At 47.9% G+C, this 27,068-nt stretch overlaps 1 protein-coding gene, 1 long non-coding RNA gene and 1 pseudogene across 2 annotated transcripts; 2 read left to right on the top strand and 1 right to left on the bottom strand.

Annotated features, from left to right (window-relative positions):
• The first annotated feature begins 10,112 nt into the window (after positions 1-10,112).
• LOC109739145 (7-deoxyloganetin glucosyltransferase) lies at positions 10,113-12,013 on the top strand. Its single transcript, XM_020298233.4, has 2 exons — positions 10,113-10,752; positions 10,858-12,013. Exons 1-2 carry the CDS (start codon positions 10,245-10,247, stop codon positions 11,838-11,840), a joined length of 1,491 nt encoding a protein of 496 aa, XP_020153822.1. The 5' UTR covers positions 10,113-10,244; the 3' UTR covers positions 11,841-12,013.
• Positions 12,014-16,427: 4,414 nt separating this feature from the next.
• On the top strand, positions 16,428-21,375 carry LOC109739146 (receptor-like protein 7; annotated as a pseudogene).
• LOC123497810 (uncharacterized) lies at positions 18,778-22,580 on the bottom strand. Its single transcript, XR_006671747.1, has 4 exons — positions 21,828-22,580; positions 21,580-21,751; positions 21,383-21,450; positions 18,778-19,142 (listed from the first exon to the last, which is right to left on the bottom strand). It is a non-coding gene; the product is annotated as an uncharacterized lncRNA (long non-coding RNA).
• Positions 22,581-27,068: the final 4,488 nt, after the last annotated feature.

Below are 27,068 nucleotides of genomic sequence, written 5' to 3'. Positions count from 1 at the left end.
GGCTCATGGCGGCGACGGCAACGACGACGACATCAGGAGGAGGGAGGGGCCTGGCGTCGCCGTCGAGCATGCCGACCTCAAGCGCCTTCTCGAGCACTTCAGCGAACGGATTCGGGGAATTGTTGGGGAACGCAGTAATTTCAAAGAAATTCCTACGCACACACAAGATCCATCTAGGTGATGCATAGGAACGAGAGGGGAGAGTGTTGTCTATGTACCCTCGTAGACCGAAAGCGGAAGCGTTATGACAACGCGGTTGATGTAGTCGCACGTCTTCACGATCCGACCGATCATAGTACCGAAAGTACGACACCTCCGTGATCTGCACACGTTCAGCTCGGTGACGTCCCACGAACTCTAGATCCAGCTGAGTGTCGAGGGAGAGCTTCGTCAGCACGACGACGTGATGACGGTGATGATGAAGCTACTGGCGCAGGGCTTCGCCTAAGCACTACGACGATATAACCGAGGTGGATTATGGTGGAGGGGGCCACCGCACACGGCTAAGACAATGATCAACTTGTGTGTCTATGGGGTGCCCCCCTCCCCCGTATGTAAAGGAGTGGCGGAGGGGGAGGGCCGGCCCTCTCTATGGTGTGCCCTAGGAGAGTCCTACTCCCACCGGGAGTAGGATTCCCCCCTTTCCAAGTAGGAGTAGGAGAGGAAGGAAGGAGGAGAGAGGGAGGAAGGAAAGGGGGGCCGGCCCCCCTCCCAATTTGGATTGGGCTTGGGGGGGGCGCCCCCTCCTAGGCCGCCTCCTCCTCTCTCCCACTAAGGCCCATACACTCCCCGGGGGGTTCAGGTAACCTCCCGGTACTCCGGTAAATGCCCGAACTCACCCGGAACCATCCCGATGTCCAAACATAGTCATCCAATATATCGATCTTTATGTCTCGACCATTTCGAGACACCTCGTCATGTCTGTGATCATATCCGAGACTCCGAACTACCTTCGGTACATCAAAACACATAAACTCATAATACCGATTGTCACCGAACGTTAAGCGTGCTGACCCTACGGGTTCGAGAACTATGTAGACATGATCGAGACACGTCTCCGGTCAATAACCAATAGCGGAACCTGGATGTTCATATTGGCCCCCACATATTCTACGAAGATCTTTATCGGTCAAACCGCATAACAACATACTTTGTTCCCTTTGTCATCCGTATGTTACTTGCCCGAGATTCGATCGTCGGTATCCCAATACCTAGTTCAATCTCGTTACCGGCATGTCTCTTTACTCGTTCTGTAATGCATCATCCTGCAACTAACTCATTAGTCACATGGCTTGCAAGGCTTATAGTGATGTGCATTACCGAGAGGGCCCAGAGATACCTCTCCGACAATCGGAGTGACAAATCCTAATCTCGATCTATGCCAACTCAACAAACACCATCGGAGACACCATTAGAGCACCTTTATAATCACCCAGTTACGTTGTGACGTTTGATAGCACACTAAGTGTTCCTCCGGTATTCGGGAGTTGCATAATCTCATAGTCATAGGAACATGTATGAGTCATGAAGAAAGCAATAGCAACAAACTAAACGATCATCGTGCTAAGCTAACGGATGGGTCAAGTCAATCACATCATTCTCTAAGGATGTGATCCCGTTTAATCAAATGAAAATACATGTCTATGGCTAGGAAACATAACCATCTTTGATTAACGAGCTAGTCAAAGTAGAGGCATACTAGTGACACTATGTTTGTCTATGTATTCACACATGTATTAAGTTTCCGGTAAATACAATTCTAGCATGAATAATAAACATTTATCATGAAATAAGGAAATAAATAATAACTTTATTATTGCCTCTAGGGCATATTTCCTTCAGTCTCCCACTTGCACTAGAGTCAATAATCTAGATCACACCACCATGTGATTAACACTAATAGTTCACATCACCATGTGATTAACACCCACAGTTCACATCGCCATGTGACCAACACCCAAAGGGTTTACTAGAGTCAATAATCTAGTTCACATAGCTATGTGATTAACACCCCAAGAGTACTTAGGTGTGATCATGTTTTGCTTGTGAGAGAAGTATAGCCAATGGGTCTGTCACATTCAGAGCCGAATGTATTTTGCAAATTTTTTATGTCTACAATGCTCTGCATGGAGCTACTCTAGCTAATTGCTCCCACTTACAATATGTATCCAGATTGTGACTTAGAGTCATCCGGATCGGTGTAAAAGCTTGCATCGACGTAACTCTTTATGACGAACTCTTTTATCACCTACATAACCGAGAAATATTTCCTTAGTCCTTTAAGTATAATTTTGACCGCTGTACAGTGATCTACTCCTAGATCAAAATTGTACTCCCTTACCAAACTCAGGGTAGGGTATACAATAGGTCTGGTACACAGCATGGCATACTTTATAGAACCTATGGCTGAGGCATAGGGAATGACTTTCATTCTCTCTCTATCTTCTGCTGTGGTCAGGCTTTGAGTCTTACTCACCTTCACACCTTGCAACACAAGCAAGAACTCTTTTTTTGACTGTTCCATTTTGAACTACTTCAAAATCTTGTCAATGTATGTTCTCATTGAAATTTTTTATCAAGCGTCTTGATCTATCTCTATAGATCTTGATGCTCAATATGTAAGCAGCTTCACCGAGGTCTTTCTTTGAAAAACTCCTTTCAAACACTCCTTTATGCTTTCCAGAAAATTCTACATTATTTCCGATCAACAATATGTCATTCACATATACTTATCAGAAAGGTTGTAGTGCTCCCACTCACTTTCTTGTAAATACACACTTCACCGTAAGTCTGCATAAAACTATATGCTTTGATAAACTTATCAAAGCGTATATTCCAACTCCGAGATGCTTGCACCAATCCATAGATGGATCGCTGGAGCTTGCATATTTTGTTAGCACCTTTAGGATTGACAAAAACTTTTGGTTGCATCATATATAACTCTTCTTTAATAAATCCATTAAGGAATACAGTTTTGTTATTCATTTGCCAGATTTCATAAAATGCGGCAATTGCTAACATGATTCGGACAGACTTAAGCATCGCTACGAGTGAGAAAATCTCATCGTAGTCAACACCTTGAACTTGACGAAAACCTTTCGCGACAAGTCGAGCTTTGTAGATAGTAACACTACCATCAGCGTCCGTCTTCCTCTTGAAGATCCATTTATTCTCAATGGCTTGCAGATCATCGGGCAATTCCACCAAAGTCCATACTTTGTTTTCATACATGGATCCTATCTCAGATTTCATGGCCTTAAACCATTTTGCGGAATCTGGGCTCACCATCGCTTCCTCATAGTTCCTAGGTTCGTCATGGTCTAGTAACATGACTTCCAGAACCGGATTACCGTACCACTCTAGTGCGGAACGTACTCTGGTTGACCCACGAGCTTCGGTAGTAGCTTGATCTGAAGTTTCATGATCATCATCATTAACTACCTCACTAATTGGTGTAGGCATCACTGGAACTGATTTCTGTGATGAACTACTTTCCAATTCGGGAGAAGGTACAATTACCACATCAAGTTCTACTTTCCTCCCACTCACTTCTTTCGAGAGAAACTCCTTCTCTAGAAAGTATCCATTTTTAGCAACGAATATCTTGCCTTCGGATTTGTGATAGAAGGTGTACCCGACAGTTTCCTTTGGGTATCGTATGAAGACACATTTCCCCGATTTGGGTTCGAGCTTATCAGGTTGATACTTTTTCACATAAGCATCGCCGCCCCAAACTTTAAGAAACGACAGCTTAGGTTTCTTGCCAAACCACAGTTCATATGGTGTCGTCTCAACGGATTTAGATGGTGCCCTATTTAACATGAATGCAATTGTCTCTAATGCATAACCCCAAAACTATAGCGGTAAATCAGTAAGAGACATCACAGATCGCACCATATCTAATAAAGTGCGGTTACGACGTTCGGACACACCATTACGCTGTGGTGTTCCGGGTGGCGTGAGTTGCGAAACTATTCTGCATTGTTTCAAATGAAGACCAAACTCGTAACTCAAATATTCTCCTCCACGATCAGATCATAGAAACTTTATTTTCTTGTTACGATGATTTTCTACTTCAGTATGAAATTCTTTGAACTTTTCAAATGTTTCAGACTTATGTTTCATTAAGTAGATATACCCATATCTGCTCAAATCATCTGTGAAGGTCAGAAAATAACGATACCCGCCGCGAGCCTCAACACTCATCGGACCGCATACATCAGTATGTATTATTTCCAATAAGTCAGTTGCTCGCTCCATTGTTCCGGAGAACGGAGTTTCAGTCATCTTGCCCATGAGGCATGGTTCGCAAGCATCAAGTGATTCATAATCAAGTGATTCCAAAAGCCCATCAGCATGGAGTTTCTTCATACGCTTTACACCAATATGACCTAAACGGCAGTGCCACAAATAAGTTGCACTATCATTATTAACTTTGCATCTTTTGGCTTCAATATTTATGAATATGTGTATCACTACGATCAAGATCCAACAAACCATTTTCATTGGGTGTATGACCATAGAAGGTTTTATTCATGTAAACAGAACAACAATTATTCTCTAACTTAAATGAATAACCGTATTGCAATAAACATGACCAAATCATATTCATGCTCAACGCAAACACCAAATAATATTTATTTAGGTTCAACACTAATCCCGAAAGTATAGGGAGTGTGCGATGATGATCATATCAATCTTGGAACTACTTGCAACACACATCGTCACTTCACCCTTAACTAGTTTCTGTTCATTCTGCAACTCCCGTTTCAAGTTACTACTCTTAGCAACTGAACCAGTATCAAATGCCGAGGCGTTGATATAAACACTAGTAAAGTACACATAAATAACATGTATATCAAATATACCTTTGTTCACTTTGCCATCCTTCTTATCCGCCAAGTATCTAGGGTAGTTCCACTTCCAGTGACCAGTCCCTTTGCAGTAGAAGCACTTAGTCTCAGGCTTAGGTCACTTGCTTGCCGTTCTTCTTGAAGTTCCCCTTCTTTCCTTTGCCCCTTTTCTTGGAACTAGTGGTCTTGTCAACCATCAACACTTGTTGCTTTTCTTGATTTCTACCTTCGCCGATTTTAGCATCGCGAAGAGCTTGGGAATTGTTTTCGTCATCCCTTGCATATTATAGTTCATCACGAAGTTCTAGTAACTTGGTGATAGTGACTAGAGAACTTTGTCAATCACTATCTTATCTGAAAGATTAACTCCCACTTGATTCAAGCAATTGTACTACTCAGACATTCTGAGCACATGCTCACTGGTTGAGCTATTCTCCTTCATCTTGTAGGCAAAATACTTGTCAGAGGTCTCATACCTCTCGACTCGGGCATGAGTCTGAAATACAAATTTCAGCTCTTGGAACATCTTATATGCTTCGTGTCGTTCAAAACGTTTTTGAAGTCCCAGTTCTAAGACGTAAAGCATGGTGCACTAAACTATCAAGTAGTCGTCATACTGAGCTTTTTGTTAAAACGTTCATAATGTCTGCATCTGCTCATGCAATAGGTCTGTCACCTAGCGGTGCATCAAGGACATAATTCTTCTGTGCAGCAATGAGGAAAATCCTCAGATCACGGACCAAGTCCGCATCATTGCTACTATCATCTTTCAACTTATATTTCTCTAGGAACATATAAAAAATAAACGGGGAGCTACATCGCGAGCTACTGATCTACAACATAGATATGCTAATACTACCAAGAATAAGTTCATGATAAATTAAAGTTCATTTAATCATACTACTTAAGAACTCCCACTTAGATCGACATCCCTCTAGTCATCTAAATGATCACGTGATCCAAATCAACTAAACCATGTCTGATCATCACGTGAGATGGAGTAGTCTTCAATGGTGAACATCTCTATGTTGATCATATCTACTATATGATTCACGCTCGACCTTTCGGTCTCAGTGTTCCGAGGCCATATTTGTATATGCTAGGCTCGTCAAGTTTAACCCGAGTATTCTGCGTGTGCAAAACTGGCTTGCACCCGTTGTATGTGAACGTAGAGCTTATCACACCCGATCATCACGTGGTGTCTCGGCACGACGAACTTTCGCAACGGTGCATACTCTGGGAGAACACTTGTACCTTGAAATTTAGTGAGAGATCATCTTATAATGCTACCGCCGAACTAGGCAAAATAAGATGCATAAAGGATAAATATCACATGCAATCAATATAAGTGATATGATACGGCCATCATCATCTTGTGCCTTTGATGTCCATCTCCAAAGCACCGTCATGATCACCATTGTCACCGGCTTGACACCTTTATCTCTATCGTCTTGATCTCTATCAACGTGTCGTCATATGGCCATCATCATCTTGCCAACTATTGCTTTTGCAACTATTGCTATCGCACAGCGATAAAGTAAAGCAATTACATGGCGCTTGCATCTTATGCAATAAAGATACAACAATAAGGCTCCTGCCAGTTGCCGTTAATTTCAAAAACGTGATCATCTCATACAAAAATTTATATATCATCACGTCTTGACCTTATCACATCACAACATGCCCTGCAAAAACAAGTTAGACATTCTCTACTTTGTTGTTGCAAGTTTTACATGGCTGTTATGGGCTTACCAAGAACTGTTCTTACCTACGCATCAAAAACCACAACGATTTTTCGTCAAGTGTGTTGTCTTAACCTTCAACAAGGACCGGGCGTAATCACACTCGATTCAACTAAAGTTGAAGAAACAGACACCCACTAGCCATCTGTGTGCAAAGCACGTCGGTAGAACCAGTCTCGCGTAAGCGTACGCGTAATGTCGGTCTGAGCCGCTTCATCCAACAATACCGCCGAATCAAAGTATGACATGCTGGTAAGCAGTATGACTATTATCGCCCACAACTCTTTGTGTTCTACTCATGCATATAACATCTACGCCTAAACCTGGCTCTGATGCCACTGTTGGGGAACGCAGTAATTTTAAAAAAATTCATACGCACACGCAAGATCCATCTAGGTGATGCATAGCAACGAGAGGGGAGAGTGTTGTCTACGTACCCTCGTAGACCGAAAGCGGAAGCGTTATGACAAAGCGGTTGATGTAGTCGTACGTCTTCACGATCCGACCGATCCTAGTACCGAAAGTACGGCACCTCCGCGATCTGCACACATTCAGCTCAGTGACGTCCCACGAACTCTAGATCCAGCTAGGTGTCGAGGGAGAGCTTCATCAGCACGACGGCGTGATGACGGTGATGATGAAGCTACCAGCGCAGGGCTTCGCCTAAGCACTACGACGATATGACCGAGGTGGATTATGGTGGAGGGGGGCACCGCACACGGCTAAGACAATGATCAACCTGTGTGTCTATGGGGTGCCCCCTCCCCCGTATATAAAGGAGTGGAGGAGGGGGAGGGCCGGCCCTCTCTATGGCGCGCCCTAGCGGAGTCCTACTCCTACCGGGAGTAGGATTCCCCCCTTTCCAAGTAGGAGTAGGAGAGGAAGGAAGGAAGGAGGAGAGAGGGAGGAAGGAAAGGGGGGCCGACCCCCCCTCCCAATTCGGATTGGGCTTGGGGGCGGGGCGCCCCCTCCTAGGATGCCTCCTCCTCTCTCCCACTAAGGCCCAATAAGGCCCATACACTCCCCGGGGGGTTCCGGTAACCTCCCGGTACTCCGGTAAATGCCCGAGCTCACCCTGAACCATTCCGATGTCCAAACATAGTCATCCAATATATCGATCTTTATGTCTCGACCATTTTGAGACTCCTCGTCATGTCCGTGATCATATCCGGGACTCCGAACTACCTTCGGTACATCAAAACACATAAACTCATAATACCGATCGTCACCAAACGTTAAGCGTGCGGACCCTACGGGTTGAAGAACTATGTAGACATGACCGAGACACGTCTCCGGTTAATAACCAATAGCGGAACCTGGATGTTCATATTGGCTCCCACATATTCTACGAAGATCTTTATCGGTCAAACCGCATAACAACATACGTTGTTCCCTTTGTCATCAGTATGTTACTTGCCCGAGATTCGATCGTCGGTATCTCAATACCTAGTTCAATGTCATTACCAGCAAGTCTCTTTACTCGTTCCGTAATGCATCATCCCGCAACTAACTCATTAGTCACATTGCTTGCAAGGCTTATAGTGATGTGCATTACCGAGAGGGCCCAGAGATACCTCTCCGACAATCGGAGTGACAAATCCTAATCTCGATCTATGCCAACTCAACAAACACCATCGAAGACACCTGTAGAGCACCTTTATAATCACCTAGTTACGTTGTGAAGTTTGATAGCACACTAAGTGTTCCTCCGGTATTCGGGAGTTGCATAATCTCATAGTCATAGGAACATGTATGAGTCATGAAGAAAGCAATAGCAACAAACTAAACGATCAACGTGCTAAGCTAACGGATGGGTCAAGTCAATCACATCATTCTCTAATGATGTGATCTCGTTTAATCAAATGACAGCACATGTTTTATGGCTAGGAAACTTAACCATCTTTGATTAACGAGCTAGTCAAAGTAGAGGCATACTAGTGACACTATGTTTGTCTATGTATTCACACATGTATTAAGTTTCCGGTTAATACAATTCTAGCATGAATAATAAACATTTATCATGAAATAAGGAAATAAATAATAACTTAATTATTGCCTCTAGGGCTTATTTCCTTCAACAAGGTGCAAGTAGAGCTGGCGCGTGCGAGTGCCACACCTCCGCATCCACCTCCGCCGGCGCCTAGCGCTGGGGCGAGCATGCCGAGCTCGAGGGCCTCCTCGGCCACTTCTGCGAGCGATTCGACATGAAGGGGAGGAAGAGCAGCGGCTGCGAAGGGGAGCCGCGGCCTGACCATTAAGCACCTACGGTAGTGACCAAGGTGAGCGGTGGCCAGACCAGGGAGCGCCGGCGTTGGTGACGAAGAGGGCCGGCCGTGGAGTGAGGGGTGTGGCCACCATGGGAGAATGGGGAATGGGGAGAGAAATGTGAGGGACTAAGGGGGCGGTGGGGAGGATAACTAACGTTTTTAGAAATAAAATTAGGCAGTGACCAGAGAGAGATTGTGACTGTGCGGCTTGTCCAAATCATTTTTTTATCTTCTAAAAAGACCCATTCTTTTTTATCTGATTCGCCTGCATGCCTGCCATCTTTTTTATCTTCTAAATATCATCAGGGCTGTTTACACTCATTTTTGTTTGATGATTTTAAATTTTTTATATGAATCTCTATAAAAGTTGATATTTTTTATTGAATATGTTTAAGTTCTGTAATCATGCAGGTCATCTTCTGGTCTATGGATATTAAATTTTGTGAAGTACTTCACATAAGATATTTTTCTGACACTCCTACACAGGTATTCTCCGCCGCATATCATTATATTTACCCTATGTTGTACCACTATTTCGAAACTAAGTCTGGTTACTACTTTATTGGCTCATACGACAGATTGTAGAACAAAACTAGCTGACATTTTAGCGGACTTGAATTATGATCATTATACTTATCCTATGTTGTACCACTATTTCGAAACTAAGTCTTCTAAAAATGATGCTACATGTGCGATCATGTTGTTTGGTATATAACACATTTAAATGCTTCGGTAGAAATAGCTTGCTAAAAGAGAAACTATATTCAAAATAAATGTTTTGTAAGAGATTATGGTACGTGCGTTGCACGTGCACGCTTACTAGTGTAGTTAATATTGTTGAAATAGCTAAAAGGTCTTACACTAGTGAGCGGAGGGAGTATGATTTTGGAAAATTGCTCACCGTACATTTTTTGGATTATTTTTTATATTCATTTTTCTTGTTTCCTACCCTTATATACTGCAAGAGACATTCTTTTCTAGCTCATTTTGTCCTTCCACTTCGCATAGCAACATCCAGCCGCTCATCATTCATCATCCACTTTGCATCGTAAACTTGTTGCCTGTAAATTAAAAATCCGGCCCGGCTGCTATCATCCCTTCAAGTAGGACCAAAACAAAAGTAATTGTCAGCATGCACGCGACCAAGAGGGACGTAATCGCTTGCGTCGGTACCACAGGCGCGTTCGCCGTGGCTGGTCGACGAGGCCGTGCTCGCTAGCTTATAAATACTCCGTATCCACAGTATCCATATCCATATCCAGCGCGATTTGATTTGCACCAACCAAACTAACGAGTACTCTACACAAAAAAGCATAAGAATCCCACAGCCCTCTTTCCCATTTCGGAGAAGGAACCAAAACCATCCATCAAAGGCCGCGGAGATGACACCCCAACCCCACGCCGTGTGCCTGCCGTACCCGGCGCAGGGGCACATCGCCCCCATGCTCAGCGTCGCCAGGCTGCTCCACGCCCGCGGCTTCCACGTCACCTTCGTCAACTCCGAGTACAACCACGCCCGCCTAGTCCGGACGCGGGGCACCGCTGCCATGGCCGGCGGCGCGGGCTTCCGCTTCGCCACCATCCCGGACGGCATGCAGGGGCCGTCTGATGGTGTCGACGACGACGTCACGCAAGACATCCCGTCGCTCTGCAAGTCCACCACGGAGACCTGCCTCGGGCCCTTCCGCCGCCTCCTCGCCGAGCTCAACGCGGCGGGGGACCGCCCTCCCGTCACCTGCGTCGTCTCCGACCTCATCATGGGTTTCTCCATGGACGCGGCCAAGGAGCTAGGCCTCCCCTACGTCCAGCTCTGGACCGCCAGCGCCGTCAGCTACCTCGGGTACCGACACTACCGCCTCCTCATCGACCGCGGCATCGCCCCATTGAAACGTGCGTATCGAATATCGATCAAACATATTCCTACTTACACCCACTGTGACCTCTCTGCTCTGGCAATAATATTCTCTAATCTCTACGTACATGCATGGGCCATAGATATAAAACAGTTGACGGACGGATACCTCGACATGCTGGTGGAGGACGTCCCGGGGCTGAGGAGCATGAGGCTCAGGGACTTCCCGACTTTCATACGCAGCATGGACCCGGATGAGTTCATGGTGGGGTACGCCATCAAGGAGACGGAGCGCGCGGCCGGCGCATCGGCTGTGATCCTCAACACATTCGGCGACCTGGAGGGCGAGGCAGTGGAGGCCATGGAAGCGCTCCTCGGCAACGGCGACAGCAAACCCAAGGTGTACACAGTCGGCCCGCTGACTCTACTCGCGCCGTCCTCCACGAGCAGTACCATCAGCAACCTCAGCCTGTGGAAGGAGCAGGAGGAGTGCCTCCAGTGGCTCCAAGGCAAGGAGCCGGCCTCCGTCGTTTACGTCAACTTTGGGAGCATCGTCGTCATGACCAACGAACAGCTGGTGGAGTTCGCGTGGGGGCTGGCCAACAGCGGCCGGCACTTCATGTGGGTCATTCGCCGCGACCTCGTCAGGGGCGACGCCGCCGTGCTGCCCCCGGAGTTCTTGGCGGAGACGGCGGAGCGCGGGCTCATGGCCTCCTGGTGCCCACAACAGGAGGTGCTGAACCACCCTGCGGTGGGCGCGTTCCTGACACACAGTGGCTGGAACTCGACACTCGAGAGCATGTGCGGCGGCGTGCCCGTTATCAGTTGGCCCTTCTTCGCCGATCAGCAGACCAACTGTAGGTACCAGTGCAACGAGTGGGGCGTCGGCATGGAGATTGACAGTAACGTCCAGCGCGAGGCTGTCGCGGGCCTCATCACGGAGCTCATGGACGGAGAGAAGGGCAAGCAGATGAGGAAGAGGGCGGAGGAGTGGCGGGAGAAGGCCATCATGGCGGCCAAACCCGGCGGTTCGACATACGGCAATTTTGACGAGTTGGTCCGGGATGTACTCCTCCTGCCCAAGAATGGTGAATCAAACGACGCACACGGTGTTGCGCTGGATTAATACTACATGGGGAACGGAACGTTGGCGCTGTAAAATTACTGTATTTTTAAAAATGTGTCTCTTATTAAAGGACGGTTATCAGTGACGTCTCAGTTTGCAAACTGCAACTATTTCTATTTCGCTTGGTCTGTTTCCAAACGATCGCAAATGAAATAAGCACATTTTAGTGGACATTTGACTAGCTCATATGTTTTTTAGAATGAAGGCTTAAGAAGACCAGTTTTTTTGTTTTTGTTTTCTGTTGATTCATCCCCGTATCAGGGTGCATCGATCATGCTGGCCCTGAGCCCTCAACAAGGCCGGTAAATTACTCTACCACGGCCCTGTTTCAGTCTGCTACGTATATGCCTACAAGGACGTCGACCGCAAACCACGGCATTGCGAGTAACACACGAGGCGCCAAGCCGGTCAACAGCAGAACCGTGTGGCTGGCGTCTTCGTCTCCAGAGTCCACACTAGACCGGGGGTCGTTGCTTTGGCCCGAGACGGGCTGAGAGGTCGCTGCGTCCATCATTGCTCCTCTGTAGAAAGGAGTAGTACGGTTTTTTTTTGAAACGAGGCAAAAGACTTGCCATTTTCATTGATTAAGAAGGAATGAGAATTGCCCGGTTAATTGAAGGAAAACCGAGCTAAAACCGATACAATCCAACCCATATAACATGGGTACCACCGGCCAACCTGGCCACCGACATGGGATCACAGAGCTACAACAGCTGCACCAAAACCATGACGGCACATGCCAACAGAAGGCCACACGCGCGAACAACTGACAGCTCCGACTCTGACGACGATCATCACAAGGGAATATGCAGGACTTGCGCCGACCATGCCCGCCAACCAACGGGCACCTCGGACACGCCGGGAAGATCCAACTACCGAAGCCCAAGCCGCGACCAAAGCTCCTCTCGACGCCAGCATCGTTGCCAAACAGAAATCAGCGCCCCGAAATGGCCGCCTCAGCAAACTACACGGCGAAGATGTCGCAAACCACGCGGCAAAGATGCCGCAACCCACGCGGCGAAGATGCCGCCATCCACTGGTCTCCAGGTTGTGGCCGGCTCCGAGACGATGCCCCCAAGGAGGAAGAAGACGTGAAGGCGTCTTCATCGCCCGATCTCGAAGATCTGAGGTTTCCCTCCAGAGCCAAGGCCGCGGGAAGGGGGGAGGAGCACCACACAACAACAACGCTTCCAAGAAAGAGCATGACGCCCACGGGCATCGCGGTCGCCAGATCCGGCAGAGGCCGGACATAGGATTTCTCCCGGAGATGCTCAACCACCACCTGCCCGCATCAACGCAGCCAACGAACCCCATCCTGCCGAGGCCGACCTTGAACTGGCCGTGGGATCCCGAGACCCACCACGCCCAGATGCGCGCACCACCCCCCAGGCGAAGCCGCTTCCACCAAATCCAGGGCCGCCGCCCCGGCAGCCGCCACCACGCCGGGCTAGCAAACTGGCCAGCTCCTTAGCACCAAGCCGGGAGGAGGGGCCGCCACCCCGCCCCAATCCGCCGAGCAGGGCTGCTGGGCCGAAGCCGGAGCAACCCACTGCAGCCGCAGCACCGCCGGGAGGAGCCTCGTCCAGCAGCCAGGAGCCGCCGTCCGCATCCCCACTCGCCGGATCCACGCACCAGGAGCCGCCGGAGCGCCGCCAATCGCCATGCCGTCCCCGCCAGATCCCGTCGAGGGGCATCAAGGCCGCACCCGAAGCACGCGCCACCACGCCCCTCGCCGCGCCAGCACCACCTGGCCGCGCCCGCCTGCGCACCGCTCGCCACCACCCCGCGCTGCCTCGCCGCGCCGCCCCGAGCGCCAGCGCGCCCGAGCTCCCTCTGGAGCGGCCGACCCGCGCCGCACCATCTCGAGCGGGAGGAGGAAAAAGGAACCCCGCCGCCGCCGAGCCGCGCGGGCTTCGCCCGGGACTCCTGCCGGCGGCGGCGAGGGGAGGGGGGCGGCAGGGTGTGGCTAGTGGCGGCGGCGGCTAGGGTTCGCTCCTGGCCGCCCGCGGGAGCGACCGAGGAGCGACCTTTTTTACCTTGAGTAGTACGGTTCACGTTCCAGTTGGGAGGCAGGAAGGGAACACTTCTTCTCCGCCTGGCAGTTGGTAGGTATCTGAGTATGTGACTTGTTTGTACTACATAGCATAACATAGGCTCAAGCACAGCTGCTCTAGTAAAAAACAGTTAAAAAAAAATGAAGGGCCTGCTCAGGCAAATTAAATCCACTCAATCAAGCGGCCAGGTTATGGTTTTTGTATCCTGAACACACAACTATGGAGCAAGGAATCATCATCCGTCCCCGGATTCTTAAAGACACCCCACTAAACTGCGTACAGGTCAAAATAATATGCTCAGGGTTAATAGCTTCAAAGGCAAGTACAATTAAGGATCTGCCTCTCTGGAGCAAATTGACACACACAGAGACCAATTATCTTGGAGAGCAAGGGCGACCTCCAAATTTTCAACTTGTATACCCTAAAACTCAGACACACTTTCTACTAACTTAATCAACTTCAGCTCATCAAGAGAGCTTCCTAATCAAACTAACAATGTAGCTCTCCTGTTGTAGATTCTCGCCGAAGGAGACACGCTATTGCACTAGCCCAGCTTGCAACGGGCCTACGGTCAACTGGACCTTGACGCATGAGAGGTACCAAGTCGTTCTCTGAACTTTGAATTAAGTCGCATGAGTCAAGTCTCTGCAAGGCAACGAAAAACGTAGCTGCCAGTACGGCATCCATAATGACGCTGCAGCAATTGCACGGGAAATGACGTTGGCCACATAATTTCCTGCTTGGACTGCTTGCCATGTTAGGTGTTCTCTTAGACTGAATGTTTTGCCGGTTGTGCATGGCGTTATGCCCAAACTTTTGAGTTTTAGGTTCGCTCTGGTCTAACTTGCCCGTAGTGTCCCTTCTAGTTTATCTTTGAGGTAATAGCACCGCAGGTCCAAGAACTTGTCTAGGATGTGATGAATTGGTCCTAGAACTTGCAAAAGGCAACAAACTCATCCTACAACTTGCAGTCAATGTGCAAGTTTGGTCCTGGGCCAATTAGGAGCTACCAACTAGAGCCAGCTGAACCGGGCCGGTCAGCTCTGGTCTATTTGCAAAAAAAAAAACCCTACCTTTCATCTAAATTAACCCGCAGGGGTCGAGACCGTCCCTGGTTCCTCCAACCACAAACCGGTCACCCCCATCCCTCCCTACCCCACCGCCACCGCCGCCGCCAATGCGCCTGGACCTGTAGCGGCACACGCGCCACCGCCCTTCCTCCTCCTCCTGCTGGCCGTCTTCGTCGGCGGCGAGGTGGCCACGACGGCGACAGTCCACCCGGGGGACCTGACGGTCCTCGAGGACCTGCGCCGGTCCTCGAGGATGGGGGTGACCGGTTTGTGGTTGGAGGAACCAGGAACGGTCTCGACCCCTGCGGGTTAATTTGGATGAAAGGCAGGGTCTTTTATGCAAATAGACGAAAGTTGACCAGCCCGCTCCAGCTGGCTCCAGTTGGCAGCTCCTGATTGGCCCAGGACCAAACTTGCACATTTGCTGCGAGTTGTAGGATGAGTTTGTCGTCTTGTGCAAGTTCTAAGACCAATTCATCACATCCTTGATAAGTTCTAGGACCCGTGGTGCTATTACCTCTTTATCTTTGGTAGATGTTTATAAAGAGATCATGGTTTTAATTAAATAAAGTCGGAGAGGAAGCCCTCTTTATCAAGAGAGAGAAACTTTTAAGCCTGAATTGTCGCCCACGAATCGACGGCGGCCGTGTGTCGGAAAACTTGAGCAAGCGGACCACTATTGCTGCAAACCGAAAACAAGCTACGCAACGCCAGCCAGTATTGCTGCAAGGTAGGTCGGGTGCCAGTGTTGCAGGCAGGGTGTTGATGACACAAGACGGACCGGCGTTCGGCGCTACAAGTTTGCTTGAGCGCGCTCCTATGAATGTTGCAAGTTTGAACATAGGGTAGCGGTTTTGGAATTCTGATGCCTAAGACGAATGCTCCCACCGTTTCATAATGTAGTGCATATGCATTATTTAGAAAGTTAAACTTCATCAACTTTGATCGAGTTTTTTGAGAAAAGTATCTACATATATAATATCAAATTCATATCACTACATAAAACACAAGATGTACTTTCATATTATATTAGCCTTATGTTATTGTTGTTCATATTTTCCTCAATAAACTTGATCAAACTTTGTGATCTTTGACTTCAAAAAAAAAACTATGCGCACTACATTGTGGAATGGAGGGAGTATTAAATAGCCCCCACACGAGCGTGTAACACACGGTGTAGAATCGTACATGGAGTGTTACGACGTTCTGTTGTCAAGGCCAACGAAAATAAATTATGGAACAGTACGTTCGCAGATTGCAAAAGTGAATCGAGAAAGACGAATTGTCGTGGCCTCCACTCCAACCCGTAGGTAAGCACGCGCAGTTTATGTTGGGGAGTCTGTTTGCTGTGTGATCCGATGGATCGATGGAGTGGCTAGCCAGCCCACTGACCCCTCCTTCCCGCGGATCAGCCGGGTGACGCCGCTCTGCCTAATTAGAACATTGCGCTGCTAGCCCTGCTACAACCTGCATCTCATCTGAGTTTCCTCTTTACTTGTATGGACGTACAGATTTACAATGCATCTAGGAGAGAACTCATTAACGTCCAACTCGATGCGGACTACAGATTTACACGACCAATGATCCGCATTTCAGACTCAAAAACAAGGCTAGAAAAATACTACTACTGTAAAACACTACTTGACAATCTCTGCAGCTGTTGATTCAGCCCCGTCTTCGCGTGCATCATGTTGGCCACGAGGCCCTGACAAGTGCCCCGGTAAGGTAAGGAACCGCGTGGCCTCGTCCACCATGGTCAGCTGTGCACTTGAGAGTTTTGGACCGCATGCACTTGACGATGGGTCGTCGGCCGTGAAATGTATGCCTTCACGTTCATCATCGTTGTTCCGACTTCCGACTTCCAAGCTCCTCACCGACGCGGCAGGTAGTTGGGCGGTCCCTTTTACATGCATATTTCCGCCTTCACATCACATGTACCGCGGGAGGAGGGTTTGGCCAGTGCTCCAGGCCCCTCGTCTGTCGTCTCAAATGCCTCTTGCCATCCACCGCCAACCACGAGCATTGCGAGTAAGCCGGTCCAATTTACAACAGCAGAACCGCGTGGCTGGCGTCTTCGCCTGCGGACCGGGGGTCGTTGCTTTGCCGCGAGACGAGCTGAAGTCGCTCCGTCCATCATTTGCTCGTCTGCAGAAGGTAGTACGGTTCACGTTCCAGTTGGCAGGCAGGAAGGGGAATGGCACTATATATTACCACCCTGAGCACCGGCTTCAAGTTGTAAAGGAGATAAGCAGTAGAAAAGATGAGCACTACTAGGCGCCCACAGCTTCACTTCACCCTGCTACTCCTCGCATACTACTGCTCCACCCACATTGCTGCCAACGGCGGCAATGGAACCACAGTCCAGTGCCTCCCTGATCAGGCTGCGTCTCTGCTCCAGCTGAAACGCTCCTTCTACAACCCCAACCTTTCCTCGTGGCAGCATGGTACAGATTGTTGCCGCTGGGAGGGTGTTGGCTGCAACAGGGCCTCTGGTCAGGTGATCACTTTGGACCTTGGTGATCGTAACCTTCAGAGCATCAGTGGTCTCAGCCCAGCACTATTCAACCTCACCTCTCTCAGAAATCTCAGCCTCTCTGGTAATGACTTTGGCTTGACCAGCCTTCCTAGATTCAGGTTTGAGCGGCTGATCGAGCTCCTCAGCCTCAACCTGTCTGATACCAACTTGGCTGGTCAGATACCCATAGGAATTTCCCACCTCAAGAATTTGCGCACGCTTGATTCTTCCTACAACATTGAACTGTATTTCAATGACCCCAGTTTTCAAATGGTTGTAGGAAATTTGAGCAATTTGAGCAATCTGAAGGATTGGAGTATCACCAAAGAGCTAGCTATGGACAGGGGTGCGTGGAAGCTTGCTATCCATGTGCCAGAGCCATGAGTTGGTTGCGAGATCTTATGGGTTTCACCTCTAGGCTACCCCAACTTGTTTGGGACTAAAGGCTTTGTTGTTGCTGTTGTTGTTGAGGGAGCTCAAGCTTAATGGTGTGGATATCTCCCGCGACCAACAAAATTGGTCCAAATCTTTAGCAAACTCTGTCCCTCAACTACAATTCCTTAGTTTGGATGCATGTGGACTATCAGGTCATATACATAGTTCTTTCTCGAGGCTTCGGTACCTAGAGAAGATCATACTTTCAGAGAATAGTATTTCTGGCAATGTTCCCCAGTTCCTTACCGACTTCTCTTCCTTGAGCACTCTTGACCTGCGTTATAATGACTTTGAAGGACAGTTTCCCACAAAGATATTCCATCTTGAAAAGTTAAGGTCGATTGACTTGTCTTGGAACCCTAGGCTTTCCGGTCACCTACCAATTTTCCCAGAAGAAAATAGTTTGGAGTTACTTCATCTAATAGACACTAACTTCACCGTCTGAATACCAAACTCGTTTGTCAACCTCAAATTCTTGGCATCCTTGGCACTAAGCATGGGAGAAGTTGTCGATGGCACTATCGCTTTAATATCCAAGCTTCCTAGCTTGCAGTCCTTGACCCTCCATGGGTCAGGCTCAGAGAAGCCAAATTTCTCTTGGATTGGCAATCTTGAGCGTTTAAGATACTTGGACCTGGAACACTACAACTTGTCCAGTCCGATACCTTCTTGGGTTCGCAACCTTACAAGTTTGACAAGTTTGTTGCTTCGAGATTGCAGCTTATATGGGAGGATACCCATCTGGATCAACAACTTAACAAATCTTTCTCGGCTATATCTTACCAGAAATAACCTTCAAGGTGAGATCCTAAATTCCTAGGGTTTTTTCCTGTACCTACAGTGAGAACTTTGTTCGTGGGAGATTTTTCTTAATGAAAGGGGATTGAACCCCGGTTTAATAAACGAAAAGTTATATAGTCTAGCCATAAAAGAAAAGGGTTCCTGCAAAAAAGCATAAAAGAAAGCGCACTTACATATTGCTGAGTTGGACTTGGTGCTCAACAATAATAAGGGGAAAGTGTTAAACAAACGCCACCATCCTAGTGTTTTATTACATCCTAAAATGAAAATCAATGCAATTTGTGAGAAGATCTATCATAAAAGAAATCATACGAGCTGCCGACTTGCCCATGCACAACCTTTCGATATGTTAAATACTTGCTCCGCCACTCGCCATAGACTTGTGGCCCCTTGGTCTGCACATTTCTTCCTGAGCTTCATGCACTAGCTAACACAACCAAAAGTCCGAACTTATGAAAAGAAAAACGTCTTATATTAAGTTACGGAGGGAGTATGTGATATGTTAAAAGTTTTATCCATTCAGCGCCATGTTATTTTTGTTCACATGCGTTTCTATTTCAGTTTAGAAGCATATATATCAGTAAATTACTACCCTTTGAATTGATTGATTTTATCTCTGTGTGCAGGTGACATTCCAAAATGTCTGTTAAATCATCCAAATTTGGAAGAACTGAACTTAGGATCAAATCAACTTTCTGGTCACCTTGAAGATGTTTCTGCACCACGATCTTCACCTTTATATTATGTTGTGTTAGGTTTTAATCAGCTAAGTGGCCACATACCCAAATCATTCTTCAGTTGACAAAACTCCAAGGTATACTGCTTAAGTCAAATAAATTGGAGGGCACTGTAGAGCTTGACCTTCTGTCAGGACTGAAATATCTGAAATTGTTGAGCCTTTCTGACAACATGCTATCAGTAATAGATGGAGAATATCCATTCCCTTCCCTGCCTAGCATGCAATACCTATACCTTGCGTCTTGCAACCTTACCAAAATACCAAGTATGTTGAGGCATCAATATGAGATGGAGGATGTTGACCTTTCAAGCAATAGTATAGATGGAGTTATACCATGTTGGTTGTGGGAGAATGGGAAGAATAGCATCCGGTTCAACCTTTCACACAACATGTTCACTACCCTGGAGAAGTGTACACCACTTAATCCTATCATAAGGAGCTTGGGTTTTCTTGATCTTAGTTCCAACAGACTTGAAGGGAATTTACGGATACCACTCATATCCAGAATATTCGGTGGAGTTTTGTTAGTTTACTCCAACAATAGCTTCTCTTCAATTACACCGGCCGTGGATATACCTATCAACGGCTCCATCAAGCTTGATTTGTCCAAGAATAAACTAAATGGTCATATACCAACTTCAATTTGTGGTGCAAACCATGAAATGCTTGAGTTGTCATATAACAACCTTACTGGCCCGGTTCCATCCTGCTTGATTCAACATGGCTATGTGAAAATGTTAAAGTTGAGAAACAACCAATTAGATGGGATGCTGCCTGGAAATATTGGAGAAGGCTGTATGCTTCAGACAATAGATTTGAACAGCAACCGAATTGAAGGAAAAATACCCAGATCTCTCTCTAACTGCAGAAGCTTAGAGGTCCTTGATATAGGTAACAATCATATTGTTGATTCTTTCCCAACCTGGTTGGGAGTCCTTTCCAGTCTTCGAGTTCTCATCTTAAGATCCAACCAATTCTATGGTTCAATTGGGAGCCTTACAAAAGGTGTTGCTGCCAGAATTTTTTTCTCAAGAATGCAAATTATTGATTTAGCCTCAAATAACTTTTCTGGGAATTTGCATCCGGAATGGTTCGAGAAACTAGAAACTATGATGTCAAATTCTACAAGCGAGGGTGATGTTCTGGCCTTTCAGCGGATTGGATCATCTAATAAATTATACCAAGATAGTATGGTCGTCACATTTAAAGGGAGTGATCTTACATTTACCAAGATCCTAACCACTTTCAAGATGCTTGATTTCTCAAACAACGCATTTGATGGTCCCATCCCAGACTCAGTTGGGAATCTTATTGCTCTACATGGTCTGAACATTTTCACATAACGCCTTCACTGGAAGAATCCCATCAAAGCTTGGTGACTTGGCACAGCTTGAGTCACTGGACCTCTCTCAGAACAAGCTCTCAGGGGTGATCCCGCGGGATCTAACCAGTCTAACATATCTCGCGGTGCTGAATCTCTCCTACAACAATTTGACCGGAATGATACCACAAGGGCAGCAGTTCTCGTCGTTTACCAACAGCTCATTCGAAGGCAATGAAGGACTCTGTGGGAAGCCACTTTCCAAAGAGTGCAACAGTTCAGGTACTGGAACCCTCAACTCATCAGTGTCTTCGCAAGACAGTGTTGGGACCATAGTGTTGTTTGTGTTTGTCGGATCCGGTTTCGGAGTTGGCTTTGCGGTGGCAGTTGTGTTGTCAGTGGTTTGGCAGGCCAAACGTTGGACCTGCAACAGTTTCCCATTCCACCAGTGATGACGCTATGACTTGGGGTGTGTCAGCGTGTTTGTGTATCATGTATTCATATGAGCTTGTACGAACCTAGTACTTGTTTGAGGTTAATGCACCTTTTCTCCTTTTCATATTTAATTAAACTGTAAAGGGAGCAGAATCTTGTGGGCTGTACAAACCTGCTTGTTTATCAGCGCAGAGCCAGTGGGAAACCTTGATCCCCATCTCTCTTGTTGACTGAGGTCACCTGAAAAGGTAACAAAAGGCAGCATTGATGTTAAACTCTAGAATTACGGTTCCTAGTGTTCAAGCAAACCTGTATTTCACTCACCAATGTGAAATAAACTAAAATGAGATGAGCAGATTTTGCTCCCACCTGTAAGATGGAGCCGTGCCACAGACACATTCCATCGAACACCTTTAGCGCGACGAAGAACCCCATGCTTCCCCGAATGATGACAGATCGAAAAAATGACACAGATAGAGTCAGCAAATTGGGAGGCCTTCCTGCTCCGACGAGGCGCGTTCCTTCCTGGGTCTCATCTCTCCTGCGAGCTCCAAGTAGAGGCAGAGATTGTGAGGAGTTGGAGTGGGGCGAGGCGGAGAGATAGACAATGAACGTACAGGATGCCACGCCCTAGATGCGACGGTTCCATCGGTGAGGGCGCCGTGCGCGTCGGCGATGGAGGTCGAGAGCGCCGCACCACTTTGGTGCATGAGCTGCAGCCGCCTGTGGACGCCGACGTTGCCGTGGGAGAGCCCCCTGCTTCACTTGCAAACGTTGATCGGTTGGTGCTTGGAGGAACACATACATCCCTGTAGCTTTTACACAACCCTACACAGGGAAACTACTCTTCTTTGCCTGCCTGCAGTGTATACACGATGTTTCATCCGTTCGTCAGAATAAATCAAGGTCGAAATAATAAGCACCTGGTGACAGCTTAACAGAGGACTATGTAGGAAATTCCTGCGTCAGTGAGAGCTTCTTCATCATGACAAAGATCTTAATTCTCCTCTTTTTTAAAAGGTCTTACATTTGATGTGATTTTTAACAAGATTTTAATTATCCTATGAGCCGGCGATAAACCTCATTTTGCAAACTTTTAGTTGAGTGCTATGGAGCAAGGAGCCATCATTCATCCCCAGCTTCACAAAGACACATCGCTATCCAAGCATCGGAATATTAATAATGTTTTAAATAGCGGGCTATGGAAAATAGCGGTGGACCTCCAAACCAGCTATAGCGGGTTATTTGTAAAGACAACCATTTAGCGCCACCCTGCTGAAAAGGCTATAGCGGGCTATAGATTACCGAAAAAGGGTCCCCCGCTTTGTATTACAAAGCAACCAACGCCGATAACATAGCAAGCTCGGGCGAGAAGCACAACAAGCCCAAAAGAAAAAAAAAGAAGAAAGAAGAAAGAAATGCCAACAACGGCAGCTCGACAAAGCGCGGATGACCCGCCACCGCTGCGCCCTCCGGACTCGACCCACCACATACCAAGGCTCCGATCCGCCGCGTACCAAGCAGCACCTCCAAGAAGGGATGCGACGCCAACGACGCTGCTGCCTGGACGTGTCCTAGGGTTTCCCCCGGCACGCGGAAGGGAGTGGGGGATGGATACCTCCGACACCCTCCAGGAAGGAATGGTGGCACCCGCAGGTGTCACCGCAGTGGAGCCAAAAAAGCCGGCAAGGGATTTCTCCCGAAGTCCAAACCCCACCGCCCAACCAGGCCGGAGCCAACCAGCCACCTCGCTGCCCACCAGCATGCGCCACCGCAGTCTTGACGCCACCCACGCCGCCTCACTGAGATCACCACCACGAGACCAAGAAGATGGAGAGAGACGCACGAGGCGACGGGAGCAGCAGCACCGGTGCCACGCGGGAGGGAACTTGTGACACCCAAAATTTTATTTGGCTTTTTCAAAAAAAATTATTTGACTTGAGGGAGGTGATTTAAATTTTTCTTCAACAGAACCCTCCCTCTCAAAATAATTTTTTCTTTATGGCAAGTGCTTTGTTTTGGATTCACCCAAGGCTTGGTTCTTGGTCTGTTTTCCTTTTATTTGGACTCAAAACCAAAATGCTTTTCACTTGGAAAAAAAATGTCTTTTGAAAATTCCTTTGAAAAGCCCTATAGCTTTTGGAATGATCCTTTTCCACTTTCAACAAATCTCTCTTGCCATGACCTTAGTGCAAATCCTCTCCCATAAACCTTTCCCCACCTTTGGATCATGATGTACCTCAACTACAGCAAGTTGAACCTCTCCATATATTTATTTTCCATTTATTTCTCATCAAAAACAATTTCTGCCTTCTATCTTGATCCTTGGAGGTTTTCAAAGGAGCTACTCTTTCTGCTTTGAATTTTACCTCCAAACCAATTTCCCCAGCTAGTCCTTTGAACCCTCAACCAAGATCCATGAAGATCCACTGGTCTTCAGTTCAAATTTTTCAAACTACACTTGCTGCAAGTTTGGACCAGATTTGCCAAATTTGATGAAATTCATTCAAATCCTTCTCCTAAAAATCTAAGAAAAATCAGGCAGCCTCTGGGTGCTTTGAGAAGTCACCTCACCAAGTCCCAGCTCCAGGAAAAATTTTCTTCTTGCCAAATCATTTCATCGAACACCTGCTGGACACTGTTTCTATAAGGTTCAGTCAAGTTCAGTTAACAGTGACTGAAACTACTGTCGTTTCTTCAGTGTCTGTTGTCGATCTCGCCAGTGCCCCGGCGTCGCCGTGTTTCCTGTCCCCTCCCCCTTGTCCTCTGCACCGCACGAGTGCCTGGAAGGTTGCGGGCGTCGGCGACGAGCAGGAGGAGGTGCGCCGCTCCGTGACCGACGCCAGCGGCGGCTTTGCGGCCGCCAGAGAGAGGCGCAGCGCAGACGGCGCCGTCCAGCGCCGCCCAAACCACCGGAGACCGCCGCGTGGCCCTCCACTCCCCCGTGCGCGCTGCCACCCTCGTCGTGAACCGCTGGGCGCGGAGCGCGCTCTCTGCCGCCGTCGTGCCCGTACGGCCACCCCGCCGTGGACCGGCGCCATTACGCCAAGACCGACCGAGTTTAGCAGTGGAACGGCACCAGTACACCTCACTGATACTGCCTGGCCACTTAAACCCACTGACCATCCACTGCCTCGCCGTAATTGCTCGCCGGAGCGATCCCGTTCACGGCCACCCCCTCGAACCACCTATAAATAGAGGCCCCGAGCTCCAACTAGAACCCACACCACCTCTGCACACCTCCAACACCGTGCCTAGCCACTGGAAGAGCCCCGAGGGAGCCTTCTTCCTCGACTCCGGCCGCCGTGACCCGCCACGGGATCCAGCTCGATTCGCTCCCGTGCGTGCATCCCTAACCCCTAGCTCTTGCCAGTAGCTCTCTAGTGCATCCATCCTTCTGACCCGCGCTTCAATTCGGAGTTTGCAGCACACCACCGGAGTTCTCCACCATCGCCCGAGCCGCCGTCCGCCGGAGAAAGTGTCGCCGTCGACGTGGTGCTCTCCGACGACCAAGTCCACCACCCACCGACGCGGAAGGACACGCTGAACCTCTTGGTACACTCCGATCTCCCTAACTCACCGTGGTTCGACGCCGGCGACCCCCGCAGCCTTCGGGTGCCGGCGAGGTTTTCAAACCTGACATGTGGACCCCCCACGTCAGCCTCTCTTTCTCCCCGCGAACCGTTTTCTGTTGGCGCCTTCGGGCAGAGTACGTTTTCTCTTTGGGCTGACGTCTTTTACTCCGAACCGTTTTCTGCTTTCTCAGTTGAGTCCCTGGATATTTTCTGTTTCATCACACATTAGTCCCTGGACTAAAACTCTTATAACTTTTTAATAAAAAGTGATTCTTGAGTGATTCTTTTTCTGACAGCCTTATATTTTTGTCTAGTTTTTTATAGGATTTATTTGGAAAATTTTTGAGACAACTTTTATGCACGCGTTGGTTTTCACGTTAGTATGCATTTTCGCTATACCGTAGGTTCCGGAAGAGGTGACGGAGCCGCGAACTTCGCCGAGCTAGACTCCGACTTCTCCGAACCAGGCAAGCATGTTTGAACTTTTGATATGATAGGTGTTTTGCATGTTTGCGTAAATGGTTGTGCATGGCATATGAGTATCGGCGAGTATCCCGTTGCATGTACAGCAACTACCCGTGTGTTCCGAAGTTACTGTGATCTCTGATGAGAGATGGCCTAGTCATGTGGTGACATGAAGGGCAGTAAGGTGGTACTGTTGTAGCATGCCAGCCTAACGTCATCCGATAAATCCCGACGTTAACGTGGACGGAGTCACGTTATCGTTCTTTCCCCTTCCGTGCTACCACATGTTTTCTGCCAGAATGCGGTTTAGTAAGTTGGTAACCTCTTTCCGTGTACACACCAAATAGAGGGGCCGGGATGAGGGTTCCATGGCCCTGGATTAAAGCCAGTCATCCGGTCAGGGGGCATGGGTGTTTCCGGTTGGGACCGAGAGGGGGGCACCCCTTAGAGCGCGCGCATAGAAATTTGATCCCATGCTACGCGAGGTTGTAGCCTCCCCGTCTCAAGGTTTTTCTTGAACGTTGCCGAGGGTGATTCCTGGCTTCGGAATGTTGAATGGGTGTGTACTGGTTAGATGTGTTTCTTCCAAAACACCGTAAACGGAACTAGTCCCCGTGACTACTGAAATCCGTTGGCTGTGGTTAAAGTACAAACTCTGCAGAGTCAAATCCTTCCGAGTCATCGTATCCATGGTCAAGTATCGTGATCAGTGTATCCATATCTATGTCAAGTCCTCGTGCTATTATCCCCGGTAAAAAAACTTGAGTGGTAGACTTGGTTAAACATTATTCCTGTGGATGGACTAACCCTGTTGTTTATCTCATACTTAATCATTCTCTCGATATGATTTAAATTCCTGAGCTACTAAGTTATCAATATAAGCCATTTATGTGATGTCGCTCAGACGTCCGACTGTGGCATGTTTGCCTTTTACTTTCAATATAAGCCCTTTATGTGATGTCGCTCAGACGTCCGACTGTGGCATGTTTGTTTTTACTTTCAATATAAGCCCTTTATGTGATGTCGCTCAAACGTCCGACTGTGGCATGTTTGCCTTTTACTTTCAATATAAGCCCTTTATGTGATGTCGCTCAGATGTCCGACTGTGGCACGCACTGTCATTTATTTTCTATTATAAGCCCTTTATGTGGTGTCGCCTTTGACGCCCGACTGCGGCATTGTTATTCTTGCATTTCCCTCTCGAGGAGTCATTCAGACACTCGTTTGGCCCTCAGTATTTACTTTGGGATTTCGGGAGGACTACCGCCCGACTTCTCTTTTATTTCCCATGCATTATTATCTCTATGTCTGATTGCACTTGTTAATCTGTTCATATGCATCATGTTTACATTTGTTATATCTTAAGTCCGAACTGTCTTGCGAGTACTTTCATAGTACTCACCCGGCTTGTTGATTTGGCCAGATGTTGACGAAGGCGATCTCATGGATGAAGAGTTTGATAGTGAGTCCGACGCCTAGAGGAGTCCCAGTCAGTCCCGTGCGATCCTGGATATTGGTCACTTGTATTATATACGCTTCCGCCACCCGCAATAAGTCTCCTCGAGCCTCACTCCGACGCTCGAAGAGTTGTTAGTTTTCAGGAGTCACATCACCCTCATCGCTGTGATTTTTCCACCATTGTTATCGTGAGTTAGTAGTTATGCCACCCTATCCGCCATTATGTTTTAATGGCGTGCATGTAATAAATTGTTGGGCAGTCTCCGCTCAACCTTGTATTATATTCAGTACTCCTGGTATTTTCTTCTGCGACCAAGATATTGTCTACCAATGAGAAGGAATTCTTCTTTACTGGTCCGT

The sequence above is a fragment of the Aegilops tauschii genome, chromosome 3 (genome assembly GCF_002575655.3).
Source record: "Aegilops tauschii subsp. strangulata cultivar AL8/78 chromosome 3, Aet v6.0, whole genome shotgun sequence".
Lineage (NCBI taxonomy): Eukaryota > Viridiplantae > Streptophyta > Magnoliopsida > Poales > Poaceae > Aegilops > Aegilops tauschii.
Note: the sequence above shows the minus strand (reverse complement) of the source record. Positions and strands in the feature narration are given on the sequence as shown.